This window comes from Vicia villosa, unplaced genomic scaffold, assembly GCF_029867415.1.
Source record: "Vicia villosa cultivar HV-30 ecotype Madison, WI unplaced genomic scaffold, Vvil1.0 ctg.001170F_1_1_2_unsc, whole genome shotgun sequence".
Classification (NCBI taxonomy): domain Eukaryota; kingdom Viridiplantae; phylum Streptophyta; class Magnoliopsida; order Fabales; family Fabaceae; genus Vicia; species Vicia villosa.
Window position 1 is genome coordinate 22,185 of NW_026705515.1, and position 15,246 is coordinate 37,430.

At 34.2% G+C, this 15,246-nt stretch overlaps 1 protein-coding gene across 1 annotated transcript; it reads right to left on the bottom strand.

Annotated features, from left to right (window-relative positions):
• Positions 1 to 10,451: 10,451 nt before the first annotated feature.
• LOC131633733 (uncharacterized) lies at positions 10,452 to 12,248 on the bottom strand. The gene is made up of 4 exons (XM_058904421.1): positions 12,075 to 12,248; positions 11,221 to 11,346; positions 10,948 to 11,131; positions 10,452 to 10,845 (listed from the first exon to the last, which is right to left on the bottom strand). The coding sequence occupies exons 2-4, from the start codon at positions 11,320 to 11,322 to the stop codon at positions 10,607 to 10,609; spliced, it is 525 nt and encodes a 174-aa protein (XP_058760404.1). The 5' UTR covers positions 11,323 to 11,346; positions 12,075 to 12,248; the 3' UTR covers positions 10,452 to 10,606.
• Positions 12,249 to 15,246: the final 2,998 nt, after the last annotated feature.

Sequence of the window (15,246 nt, forward strand, 5' to 3'; positions counted from 1 at the left end):
CAGTTTTTGTTTTAACAGAAAACTTTTTTCCAAATAAACTTCCAAACAGTTTTTTTAACAAACAAATCTTTCAACTCTTTTTTAAACCATCCACCATGTTTTATGAAAATAAAACATGGGCCTCTCGAATATTAGAGAGTATAAGTCCCTTTCCTTTTCTTTATACAGTTTTTCTTTGTACAGAAAACTCTTTCAAAACAAATCTTCAAACCGTTTTTTCAAACAACGCGTCTGTAAATAAACAGTCAACCATGTTTTGTAAATAAAACACGGGCCTCCACGTAGGTATAAGTCCCAAGCCCTTTTGTACATACCCAGTACATGAAATTAGGTATTTCATTGTACGCCTTTTTATACATACACTGTTTTGTACATATCTCGATCAGTTTGATTTTTAACTTTAATAACAAACCAAAAACGAAGGTTTCTTTAAATCTTCCCAAAAATATACCATGGGCCTCCATATAGGTATAAGTCCCAAGCCCCTTTGTAAATACCTGTTTACATAGCTTTGAATAAATTCAAGTGGACCTCTCCCCGAGTGTGAGTCCCGAGCCCTGTGTATACAAATGGAGCATGCTTACAGGTATATTTCCTTCATAAACTCCATTATACACGCACACTTTGTCATATATAACTGTTCATATAACTGTTCATGTACTTGTGCATATTTGTTCGTACTTGTTCATATGTGTGTTTGTGTTATATATGCTTATTCAACTTAGTACAACACTAGGTTCCCCATAGCCTCCTATTGGGCTTCGTGCAAAGAATCTCCACTAGTTTAGGTTAGGACATAGAGTATGGTTTCCCGGTGAAATCGCTCTAAGAGCTCAAACCAACTATACCATGCCTCCCCTTGGGCTTTGTACAAACGAGTGACCCTCCCATAGCCTCCTCTTGGGCTTACAATGCAAGGACCCCGGATTGTCCCTCCCATAGCCTCCTCTTGGGCTTACAATGCAAGGACCCTCGGATAGCCTCCTCTTGGGCTTCGTACAAGGACCCACGGGCTTCTTATAAGCATCCCCAATATCCAAATCAAAATACCCTAGGAGATTAGACATTTTTCATCTCTATACTAGGAGTATCTCTTATATATCATCACAAACAATCAATCAATCAAACTTTTTTGCCACAAGGCTGGCTAATCAATCAAATTTCTTTTTGCCACAAGGCTGGCTAAATCAATCAAACTGTTTTACCACCGTACTGGATGATTAATCAAAGTTTTTGTCACAAGGCTGACTTCATTGAAACTTTTGCCACAAGGCTGGCTGATTAATCAAAGTTTTTGTCACAAGGCTGACTTCATTGAAACTTTTGCCACAAGGCTGGTTAAACAAAAACATCTTTATCATTCTAAGCACCCTAAGTGGCATGGCCCCGGGCTTATAATGAAAAGATTTTCAAACAAAAACAAACAGATGTATGTGATGATATAGATTAGATACATCTAGCATTTAGACGACATTTGTCTATTTTTCTTTGCTTCCACTAGCATAAGTGGGAACTACGATTGCTCTGACTTTCTCAACATCCCTTTGAGAATACGTAGGCACAAGGTCGATCCTTGGCGAGCAAAACAAAAACAAAAAAACCATTCCAACCTTAGCACCCGTAGACCCCGAGCTACAGATGCTCTGATTCCCTCTAGGGGATATGTATGCAGAGGATCGCGATGATCTTTGCGAGCATAATCAAACAAACACCTTAGGTCCCACCTATTTCACAAGAACCTCCACCACAACAAGAATGGAATAAAACATAACAAAGAAACCTATAGAGTACTATAGATACGTTGGGTGCTAATACCTTCCCTTCGTATAACCAACCCTCTTACCCAAAGATCTCTCCCCCCACTTTTAGGTTATTGCAGCTTTTTTCCTTTTCCTCCTTTGGAAATAATAAAAAGTTTGGTCGGTACAAAAGAAAAATCATTTTTTTTGAGCACTCGAGCCCAAAGAAGGCATCAGGTGTCTCATCCACAAAAAAGAGGAAACAAAAACGATTTTTCGCCCGCGACACACCCCACGTAGAAGGAGTAGAAGGAATACAACAACAACTTCTACTCATTCCATTCAAATGACAGAGGAGTTCTCTGAGACCAGAAGAAAAAACTACAAATCTGAGATTATCGTGATTTCATCAAGGTAAATAGTAACTCTTGTTTTGTTTTTAATTTTCTACTAAGTCCATCATTATCCTGTAAACTTGCTTTAAAGAAACTGTTAATAAGTAGATAAACCTGAATCAGTTACTGTTACATAAGGAAGCAGTTAATTTTTTAAAACTATTTCTAAATCTTTCTTCAAAGATCACAAACTGGTTATAAAACCTTCCCATTACTTTATTAATCTTTTTCTTACCATTACTAATCTGGTTTCTTAAACGGTTTTTGTAGTCACCATACTACTAACTCCGAGTTTCATGACGACCCCAACACAACAGATTACGATTCCACCGCTTCAACACCCAAGGTGGATCGTAACAAGCTGCCTAAAAAAAAATCAGCCACGGAGAGGAAATGTTGCCAGTCGAAACGTACACTGTGTTTGGGCACAACATCAGCCCCTCCGAAGTTCAAGAGTAAAAAAGAGGTGACTGGAATGCTGCATGCAGAACAATATTCAAGGATTAATAGGAATCTGTTCTGTACGCCTGATGATTTGGATGACCTTGATTACTACCTTAACAATCAACCCGGATGTTTGCTTGGTTATGATGGAACCCATAGTCCTCTCGAGATTCCTTCGGTAAGTATTGACCATTTTTTTTAAATCAAACTTAATATAACATTATATCCATTTATTAGTAACAACAGTCTCATTTTTATTTGATGACAGTGGATGCCGATGAGTTTCAGACCCAACTCAGAAATGATGTTGGATTCCATGTGTGCGTATCTAACCGTGTACCTCTTTACGCCTGATGATGGGAACACAGCTGAGTATGTCTTTATAATTCCCATGCTAAAACCTAATTGTAAATTTTCTTGATCACATTTATTTTGATAGCAGCTGAGTAATGACACTGCATAAATATATTCTTTGTAGTCATGAGGTTCTGGTTAAAACCAAATCAGATGTATATGGGGATAGGAAGGCACTGAAGTCTCTGATTCCTATGTCTCCTGTTTACCAAGAGGTTATATTTACATGATTTGAAATACAAAAAATTCCTGTTGATGTAAAATGTTGAACTAATACCATTTTCATTCAACTTTACAGATTATTAATCTGGTTGTTGACACCCAGAACTTTTTGATAAGGACGTTGGGAAAAACACAATCGGTTTGGTATTTGCCTACAGACTTTGCGGTGATTACCTTTACCACTACTAATCCAACTATTACATTTACATTCATTAAGAATTAATTATTGACGTAAACTACATTTTCTTTTAGCAATATGCTTTGGACAACACTCATTCGGCTGAGTATGTGAGGAGTATTTATAAAGACAAATACATGACTTCAACCGCTCGACATATGTCAAAGGTCATTTCCGGCTACTTTACAAAAATAGTTGTTACATTCGAATTTGTTAATTCTGTTCATACCTACCACTTAATTTAGTTTTATTTTTTATAGATTTTTATTCCTATTAACGACGAAGGGAATCACTGGTATCTACTGGTAGTTGATTTTTTAGAAAGGAAACTGGTTTGGTTGGACTCTTCGCCTTCGGAGGATAGGTATCATTGGAGACGACAAGCAATTCTTAAATTGGTATGCATGTTATATAGTTTGATTTACTTTTCCGAACTATCTTTTGTTTTTGATCGATTCAAATATAGTATTTACTATTGTGGTAGGCACTATTTCTTGAAGAAATGTTTCTTCATGATTCTCTTGGTCGACTCTTTCCATTTTCGGATGAAAATATAGTCACAGCCTTCAACATTGTTCAAGTGATGCGCCTCCCAAGGCAGCGCCCGCATTCGTAAGCATTCTCAACCCTTACCATGTTTGCCTATTTAATCAAAACTTCCTGATAATGTGAGACTAATGCATTTAAATGAATGACCATAGGAATGACTCTGGAGTGTGGGTATGTAAGTGGATGATTGAATGTACATTCAGCTGTTCTTATGATACCGTATCTGTAAGTTGCCTTAATGTGAATATTATTTCTCAAACCTTGTCACTCTAATTAGCTTTCGTATTAACCTAAATGTTTAAAATTATGTGCAGGTTATCAGTGCAACCAGGATGAAACTTGCACTCTACCTACTTCAATCATCAAATAATGTTTTGTTGAACGAAGTCCTGGGAAAAGCTTCAGCTTATTGGGATGATCAGGTGAAGAAAAGGAGTTTATTGATGAAGGAATTGTTTAGCCATTATTGAAGTATCGGGCCGATATATGAACTATGCTGGTTTTGATGTAATATTTAGGATATTTTGAATGTTTTTTTTGGATATTATGGCATTAATTTGGTTGTTTTGGATATTATGGCAGTAATCTGCTTGGTTCATCATATGATGGCATTAATCTGTTTGGTTTGAATATTATGGCATTAATCTGTTTGGTTTTGAATGTGTTTTGTTATGTTATGTCGACATGGATCGAATCCGCAACCTTTCTTATTTTACAGTAGGCTGTAATGGAAGACCATGAGGATTGCATGGGATTTGGTTGCCTGAAAGTTTTGGACAGTAATGAGGGAGGGATTGGATCCTCTCCTATTATTTTTCTCCAATTTTCTCCTTCATAAATTTGTCTCTATCTGATAGGAAGTTAATCCTATCAAAACTATAATCTAGGGTTTGTAGTAGAAAAGGGGAAGAACACTAAAATTAAAGGACTTAAAATAAAAGATAAAGATAAACTTGTTTTCATTGATTTGATAATCTTTTCATCTCTTAGTGAGAGTACATATATAACATTACTAATGGATAGTAGAATAAAGGTCTAATGAGTAAAAAGCCCAACTAATAACAAAAGCCCAACTAAGATAAATTATTCTACTAACTTTAATAATTTCATGATCCTATCACTATCTCTCTAATATTTTCTCTCACTTATTTTTTTATATATAATAGTTTTATTAATGTTTATTATTATTATTATTATTATTATTATTATTATGTCATCTCATTAATTTAAAAATAACAGTATGACTTGGTATGATACATGGTCGTGATTGGTTGACAGTGTAAACCTTTTTTACACTGTCAGTGCATCACCCTTTTTCTCTTATTATTATTATTATTATTATTATTATTATTATTATTATTATTATTATTATTATTATTATTATTATTATTATTATTGTAGGAACCCAACAATTAGGTTTGGCCCAAGTGGTAATTAACAGGTGTAACCTCCAATCAGTACGGGGAAGTAAAACGACTACACTTTGAGTTATGCTTTCTTGAAACGAAAAGCACATTTGTCAAACAAAACGCACGAGTGGGTTGAACAGCACAATCACTTGAGTTTTGCTGCATGCCAAAGAAGATGACCGGAGGTAGAAAACCCTGCAACGGATGGATATCCGACGACGACATGGAAATCAGGTACTTTCTTTCCCCGTTTGCTTATGATTACATATCGGTTTGTTAAACTTTCAAAATTCTTAGTCGAAGTGTTGTTTTTAGAAGGGTAGAGATGCATGTATTCGATAAAGGCGAGTATTTTTCTTGAAGTAAATATTTTTCTATATCAGCTTTCTAAACTTTAACTTTGATTGGCGCTCTTATGGCTATTAGGTATTTATGGGTAATGAAAATATTGACAATGTGTTGTGTTTTTCCTTTGAAAGAATATGTAGAGAATATGAATATATGTATATAGGTTTAATAAAAACGAACTAAGAGCGATTAGGGTTTAGGTTGATGAATTTCAAGGATTCACACAAACAGAGTACGACAATTGGGATTATCGATTCTTCCATTTTTAAATTGTTAGGGTATCTGTCGCTGTGGCTAATGAATTTTTTTATCTATAACACAAATATTTAATATGTGTTCTGATTTTTTGGTTGTTAGCGACGACGGAGCAATGAGGGTGATAGATGGATTGGTTGCTGAAACAGGGTACAATGCAGATGAGGCAAAGAAAGCTGCAAAGAAAGTACGTTTCGATGAGAGGACTGCTACAGCAAACAGAAGAGGAAAAGAACATGGGAAGAAAGATCGGGTTGGTCAAATTGCTACGACATCCGGCACGCCAGTTCCTCGACCGTCAAACAATGTCAATGTTGTGATTCATGATGTAAAGGAGGAACCGATTGAAGCGATGGCTGAGGACCAACCTATTGAGAGTGTCGATGTGGAGCCAAGGCGGGTTTCAAAGAAAAAGAGTGTTAAGGAAACAGGTGTAGGAATTAAAGAAAAGCGAAAAGAGTTTGGAGGAGCAGGTTCTTCACGTGGACCAGTTAAGAATCCTGTCTTGAGAAAAGGAAAGCAGCCAAAGAAAGGGAAAGGAAAGCAGTCGGCTGAAATTACATGGGAGATGTCGAATGGGGCAAAGAAATTCATCTGGAAGAATCGCATTACAAACGGAAAAAAGAGTTCAAAAAATGTTATGGTAAGATCATAATTTTGTATGTGTCGTATTCTTTTCATAGAAAAACCTTATGAAATGGTATACTGAAATACTTGTGTATTTATGCAGCATTTTCCAAGGGAAATAGCTAAGAAATGTCTTCGGGTATATCAGGATGAAATTAAAGTTGTAGACGTGGAGACTCGAGAGGTGTTCAATTGCAGCCTTCATAAGGCGTCAAGGAAGGGAGTCCCAAACACGTATGAAAGGTACATGGCTCAGGGCTGGTACGAATTAGCCAAGAGTATCAAACTTTGTAATGGCGATACTTTAATTTGGAGCATGCTGCGCTTTTCGCCTTATGTGTATTTGACCGTGGAAAAGCGTAGAAGAAACTAAATTGGCTGTTTTTTCCTTTTTTGTTTGCGGTGATGCTTTAAATTATGGGTTGAAAACAATGATACTTTGGAAACATTGCCGGTTAATATTATAATATATGTTTGCAAACACATTTTGAAACAATATTGTTTCCTTTAAATTATTCTCTGGATATACATGTTGGTCTGAATTATGATATTACATGAACTTGATTTGAATCAAGTACAGTTTTAGGGATGTACGTGGGGACAACAATGAAATTGAAAATGCAAATGACAGCTCCTTTGAAGAATTTACTCAGAGAATTTAGTTGGCGTTGAAGAAAGAATGATGACACCAACCAAGAAAGACCATAACTAAGAATCAAGGAAGCATATCATTTATTCTCTTAATTATAGATTGTAATCTCTTAATTATAACTTTGCACGAAGTTTGACGAATATCGGTATTTTAGTGTCTATGAAATATATTATGAATTATTATTATTTTGCTTTCAAAATAAAAATCCAAATAGTTGATTAATTAAATAATTTGATATTATAATCAATTTTTTATAATAAACATTAATATTTATGAATTAAAAAAATTTATTATAAAATTGTAATAGGGCTATTTTTTAAATATTTAATAATGAATACTGGTTATTATAATTTTGTGTATTGTGTGTATTTATGGTTGAACTATTATTATTATTATTATTATTATTATTATTATTATTATTATTATTATTGTTATTATTATTATTATTATTATTATTATTATTATATTATTTAACAGATACATAAAAAAAATCAATAGATTAATTCACGTGTGTATTAGTTATTGTTGGAATAATAAATTTAAGAAATCCTAACAGTTTGGAAAGAGTTTTTACAAAGAGGTAGTACCATTCGGATCCCTTGGGAAAAGCAAGGTTTCTATTTTTTTCCTTTTTTCTTTAGTACGAAACGAACCTTTCGCCATCTTAGTCGAAAATGTCAAGCCTCAACCGGAAAGTTGAAGATGACAGGTAAACACCGACGTTTTTGTTCATGTTCAGTTTTGTAGGTTCATATTTTGTGTATGGGCATTATATTTCGTCTTGCATGTTATTATGTGGGTACCGATTTCTGGGTTTTATTGTCTGGGTTAGATGCATGCTTGTTTTTGTTGTTTGTAGGATAATGTTATTAATCGACAGTCATCTAAGTGTTCTGAATACGTGTAGGTGCCGATCGAAGAATCCTGTCTTCCCGTTTGATGCAAAGATCAAAGAACTTTACTTTGAGTATCTTGAAGCTGCGGAGGAATATGAGGAAAGTACCGGCAAGAAGCTTAAATTGACATCATTTGAAGATTTTTGTCATGATGTTGATCCTTTGTGTTTGGAGAGTTTGAAGGATGGTTGGGATGATGAAGTGATTGTGAAGCAAGAAGTATCTGTTACTGTCCCTGAAATAGTTAGGGTTGATACATCTGTCATTCCTGATCAGTGTGAAGACTTGGTATCAGAATGTGTAAAAGGGTAAACATTTAATTTATTGTGTTTGAGTATAAAAGACATTGTTGTGTGACAGATGTTTTACAGAAATGGTATTTTAATATTGTTAGTTTTGTATTTTGGGATGTTTTTCTGATATATATATTGTTCTTGTGTTTGCAGTTGTTCAAAGTCTTTAGTTGGGGAGTCAAGTATTGCTGGTGTCGGGGTAGATGGTATTGATGGAACTGCAAACAAATTGGAAAATGCGTAAGTATGATTTTTAAGTTCATGTAGTAATATGTTTTCTAAACACAGTATGTAATGTTGAATAGTACTTTGCAGTGATTATAGCTCAGATGAGTCTTATGATGGGCTGTTTGAAAGGCTGACTCAGGTTCAGATGAGTCTTTAGTTTACTGAATTAGTTTTAGAGTCGATTGTGTGTGTTATAGTTTTTGCATGTTATTTTTTATAGTTTGTAATATTTTGATCAAAATCATGTATTGGTGATTAAAATTGGTTTATGTTATCATCAACTTATCGAAGATGGAGGTTGCACCAACATGTTATATGTTTGTGATTTGTTTTTTTTTTTTAAAGTTTTTGTTTTATGTTCATTGAATCATTATTTGAGGCGAATGTGTGTGTAGTTTGTTTTTGTATGTTGCTTTTATAGTTTGTAGAATTTTGATAAAATGTGGTATTTTCCAGTAAAAAGGTTTTCTTTTGGCAGGAACACTTCTAAGATGGAGGTTGAATCAACATGGGATAGGTTGAATAGGGAGATGTTGGTCAACAGCTTGTCAGAAAACCGGAAGGTTAAGGATCTATGGCAGAAAAGTCGTGCAGGGAAGAATGCTGTGCGGGAGGTCGTTGTCACCGGGGAAAGTAGTGGATGTCGGTCTGAAATGATGATCGGTGATGAAACTAAGAGTGATCGGAAAGGTAAAGCAGTGTTGAAGGAAGGTTATGTGAAGGGTGTGGTTCAAGTAGGGCGTAGAAGAAGTGATCGAATATATAGTAAAACGAAGGGCAAAGGTGCAGCGGGAGAAACAACGATTGATGGGGGAGTTGGTGTCAGTTTGGGTGCAAGAGCTGGATTTGAAATGAGGTCGTCAGAACGCGTGAATAAAAAGAGAAAGAGTTGCAGGATTGTAGAACCCGTTCAAACGAAGGATGTTGATGGACACAGGTACTTTTCGTGGTGTAAGGTTATAGAATGTGCTAAGGTAGCTGGGAGAAATGTTCTTGTAAGTATATTAAGTTATTTAGCTTAATTATAAAAATATACGCATTGAATGTTGGATGTTTTTGTTGTTTTTATTTTGACAGTTGTAATTATAGTTTGTGGCGTTTTATGTTTATGTGCAGCAATTCCCGCAAAAAGTTATCCGCGGTTGCTTGGACAAGCATTATACGCGTGTTTTGTTCAGGGATTCAGATTTGAAAAAGGTCTTCAAATGTGAACTCCATTATGCTAAGAGAAAGAATTTTGTTGAGAGGTTCATTTACGATGGGTGGTCTGATTTTGTGAAGGAATGCCGCATTCAGGATGGTGATCGTCTTAGATTTGTAATGTGTGACAAACCAAGCCCGGCTATTACATCTGGAACACAATTGGTTGCTGTGTCATTCGTCAACAGATCAAGAGCTTGATGATTGTGTTTTTATTTAAGTCAAAGACATGAATGTATATCAAAATATCAGTTGTATTTGTGTGTGTGAACATGTTGAAAACAGTTTCTCTTGACAATGAGTGTTTTTGTTTTTATGTTATTTTGTGTAATATAAATGTTTTTATGTTATATGATGCTTTTGTTTTAAATTATGGTATTAAGTATGTCAGTGTTGTTATTTTGAGGTTTGATTCACAATAGTCATTGTAGTTGGGTGTTATGTTTTGAATGGTCAGTTATAAGTAAACATTTAAGGATTGGTTTAAAAGTATAAAAGAAATCAACATAATATTTTTCAAATAAAGTGTTTGTGGCTGAAATTATTTTCATTAATATCAGACTACATTTATATTGGTGAAGATTTCCTTGTCAACTACATTTGTAGTTATTGATTTGAACTTTGCATGTTCATCATGAACTTTTTTTTATTGTAAAGGCTAAAGAAATATATTAATAATAACACAGCATAAGACATGCCATGATCCTGTTACAAGTTTACATACTGGTACATATAAAAGGCAACAAAGGCTCAACACTCAACTTCTATCTCCACCCAACCAAGAGTAATTTTACCACCAGAATAAAAATCACATAGTTTAAATCACACCACCCAACTTTGTTATTATCAACCTTGTTCCATTACATAAGCCTTCATACTGGTTGATGTTTCTCATGACCATAATTGGTGTCCCAACCTTTAGTTTTATATGATGGTTAGGTAATCCTGATGTTTGCAGTGAACTGAGAAATTCTGGGGTGAGGATGTCAACCAATGTTACATCGTGGAATTCCGACTTATCAATAGAATTTGCACTGAAATAATCACGCACGTCTCCTGTATTGGGAATTTAAATAGTTAGTTCAAATGAATATAAAAATTGAATCATGTATACCTGCCATTAAATCAAGAATATGATTTAGATATTTTGTCAACAACCTCCAATGTAGAAGCAAGAATTGCTCGTAAATTCCGGATATGTAGAATTAACTATTGCTACGATTGGGTCCTCAAATTCTGTAATCAACAGGTCTGGTGGAATATCAATAACTGTATCACCATTGTTTGATTCGGATACTTTGCCTTCTCCAATGTTTTTTATCATTTTCTGTTTTATCATTTTCTAATGTCATGGCATACAGAGGATTTCAATTAGATGATTAGGATTATGAAAATAAATGTATTACTGAAACTTTAATTAAATGAGCTTACCACAGAAGGTTTCCTATTTAAGAGTCTTAGCATTGTAGGAGCAGGAGTACTTTTAGGGTCAGCCACTGTTATGTCATAAATGGCAGGAACGAATGAGCGCATATGTCTTACAGTCGAAACAAACCCCTGAAAGCAAGAAAAGAGTTAATATTTCAGAGCAAGTTTTAGGCAATTATATTTTTGGTTATCAATATATGTTTTGAATGGTTAACTCATGCTGTAATAATGTTTATATTATGGATAATTTATTCTTCTTTACATTCAGATTGACAAATATGTCTTGTACGATTCCATTACAGGAAGTTGAAAATTACTTTGCCGCCTAATTAAAGCCATAAGGCAATAATTCGAGGCTTAACTATTTAACAGAAGCAAAGATCAATAAAGCCAACAAAGGGCATAATGCTTAACCACCATAGGTCAGAATCCACGTAATTCTTAACCATCTATGACAGAAGCAGCATGCTTAACCATCCAAGACACACACAACATGCTTAACCATCATAGACAGAAGCTCACCACAAAACCAATAAGGCTAATAAAACCTGCATCAAACAGGGTAACAAATAACAAAAAAATCAACAGCCCAATGGAGGAGCATATCCATTTAAATGTGTCCTCAAACCATAAGATAAACATATGTATCAGATATGTGAAATCTTATTTAACTACCTCAAAATTCAATTCAAATGCAAATTCAGAATTCATGCATATGATAAAATACAATCCCTAATCCACAACTACACAATTTCTGGATAATTCAATTCCATTTCAGAATTCATTAATTACATAAATACAAATCTAATCCACAATCACATAGAATTGGAAAATATACATATTGGATCGATATGAACCTGTCAAAGGAGGCTACAACATGGAATCATTGTGCTTTGTACCATAGATGATCTGCTGAAAAAAGAACCAGATCTGAATTACACGCAAATTTACTCTGAAAGCTCAACATCAAACATGAACACGGTTAAAAAATGGGTGGGAGTGTCCCATCCTTCACCTTGAGCAGCTTCATCTTTCGTCCATATTTATCGATCTCATTGTCTTCACCAACCTTGAGAATATGATTTCGTTGACGCCGAAGAGGTCGAAGTCATGTTCATCTGTTCGCAGGTTCGCAGAGAGAGTAAACAAAAATCGAAAGTGGAAGAAGATAGAAGAACATATGATTTGAAGAATTACGGAGTATGTCCAATTTGGGAGAAGGTTGCAGAAGAAGAACATATGGATGGAATTTAGGGATTTAGGGTTTTGAAGGAAAGTTGGGAGAAGGGTGAAGGATGAAGAAGAAGAACGATAATATGAGTTTAAAAAAAATTGTAATCTAATAAAAGTTAATTTTAATTTGTAAGATATTATTAAATGAATGGGGACTTATATGCAATAATCAAAAGTTTTTTTTAAAAATGGGTCCCACAGTAAAGTTATTTTTACCATAGAGCTGATGTGGCTTAAATTAACTTAGAATTAATTAGGGTTGATTAGGGCTTTAATTCTATTGGTCAATTGCAGTGACTTCACCACTGAAGTCAAACGGACGAATGCACCGTAGAATCTCCCATTTAATATTTCACCATTCATAAGGAGTCTGAGACTTATAAATTTAATATTTCACCATTCAAAAGGAGTGTGAAACTTAACCACTCACCCTTACACCAAACAACAGTAATATAAACTATAAATTGGGCTAGTTAATTAAAAAAAGTACAACAATTTTAACTAGAAATTGAGCTTGCTAAGTCGAAAAGAAGATTTTGAACATCATGGTTCGTGGATGGTATATTAGAAGGATCATGAGGGTCATTGAGTTGAAGTTGACCATGTGTGATGAGTATGGCAAGTAAAGGTTTGGTTATGACACGATCATAAGTGGTTTCATTTGAGTTGGTCAAATTGATTTTGAAGGATTGTTAAAACTGAAACTGTATGCAAAGGTCCATTTGAGTTGGTTTCATTTTTATCAGAGAGTTGATTGACAGAACCACAATGCACCAATTCAAAAAATATGTCATATCAAACTCCATTTCCATAGAGATTTTGAATTCCTCAAACAATTCCCTACTGTTACCAATGAAGATACGATCATCTACAAGAGACTTGCTATTAAACTGTTTCTCACATCTTATCTTTATTTGTGAACAGGGTGTGCTCATGGAAACGCTTGTTGAAACCATGTTCTGCCAAGTATGTTTCAATCTTGCTATACCATGTCCTTGGTGCTTGCTTCAATTCATACAATGCCTTCTGCAACCTGTATCCTTCACTCTCTACTAATCTGGCTTTATGTTTTTCAATGTTTCCTTCCTCATTGAACTTAGTCTTATGTATCCACAAGGCAATGATACTAGTTTCCATGTATTTTATTTTAGGATCCATATCGTTTCTCCAAACCTCATGCTTTACAGCTTATTCATAGGTGCATGGATCATCATCATAACCTATTGATACCATATTTAGTAGTTCCACAACATGATCTTCTTATGAATTCCCTTTGATGATTGTTTCATAGCTATCTGACCAAGTTGGTGGTTTTCTGATTCTGGTGCTTGGTTGTCTTGTACTATTTGCACTCCTCCCTTGTGACAAGTTTGGAGAGTCTTCATCTACATTATGATCACATGTTGTTGTTGTACTTCTTGAATTTTTTACTTTTATGTTGACATCGATTTCTACCTCATTGTCTTGTACTAATAGCCTCTACCATTGCCCGAGATTGACACCTTCAAGAGTTGTTCTTCCTTTTGGTGACCCTTCATCCTTTGCTCATGCACAACAAAATCACTTGGAGATGCCAATTGTTAAAATTGGATCTGTATGCAATACTTATTTTCTTATTCATTCACAATTCCCTTTTATACAGTATACTTACATTTGAAACTAAAGTACTAAACCTGTTAATTTTCTATTGAAACTAACAGAACAGTTACACAAATTGCTTTCCAATTACAACACTAAATTGAGCTTTACATGGCCCATATCCAATACTAACAAGACTAATTGCGACAAGGATAAAATATATTTAGAAAATGTGACATCTTTATATATAAGATAGAGGCTATCTATGAAATATTAAAGTTTGTAGCCATTGTAGTTGGGAAGATAACCGAGAAAAACACATGGTATGAATCTATGTTTATGAATGGAAGCATTAGTAGCATAACGAAAACATCAAAGATTTCCATATGTTTATATTCAGGAATTCCGCCATATAGTAACCGGTAAGGAGTGTAGTTATCTATAACCTTTGATATTGTCTTGTTAATCGAATGAGTTTCAGTAGGCACTGCATCACCCCAAAATGTAATAAGTAATCCAATTTGAAACAAAGATATCCATTGTGTTAGAAATATCGTAAGTCCCACATTGGTTAAAAATAAAAGTTTGAAAAAAATTTATATAGAATGACACTTCTCACCTTATCGACCGGTTTTATAAGATGAATTAGGTAAAACTCTAATATCTAGCAACCCACCTGAGAATTGGACTTAAATTCAATACTTTTGGTATAAAAAGAAAAATGCAATATTTATTTTACCCGAAACTTCTTCCCTAATGGTTCGGAATAATAGTCTTGTTGAAATAGGAACACCCACTAGTGCAAAATGAACAATATAATTTTAAAATTTACACCCGATATAATAAAAACGGGTGTAAATAAGAAACACGATGGCACTTTTGTAAATAAAGTGTCAGTTTATGATTAATCATGTGAAAATATACACCCTATTTTTTTAAAAACGGGTGTAAATTAAAAATATTATTATATTTAAATCTCTATTACACCCGTTAAATTAAAAATCGGGCGTAAATTTAAATAGACTTAAAAAAAATATTTATTTTTATAACCCAAAATATTATTAACTAGTTAAGTGAATATTAATGAGGGAGTATTAATGAATAAAATATTGATGTGGATATGTCACCCGTTAAAATATTAATGAATAAAACATTTTTCAATCAACCATTTTTCTCTCTGAACAAAATATTAACCAAACCCAACGAAACCCATTATGC

Excerpts from the sequence above, each read along its gene's own strand:
- LOC131633733 (XM_058904421.1), bottom strand. The coding sequence starts at position 11,322 with ATGCGCTCATTCGTTCCTGCCATTTATGACATAACAGTGGCTGACCCT. Across the intron at positions 11,132-11,220 it reads TAAATAGGAAACCTTCTGTG|AAAATGATAAAACAGAAAAT; the intron begins GTAAGCTCATTT and ends CCATGACATTAG. Across the intron at positions 10,846-10,947 it reads TTCTTGCTTCTACATTGGAG|GAGACGTGCGTGATTATTTC; the intron begins GTTGTTGACAAA and ends TTCCCAATACAG.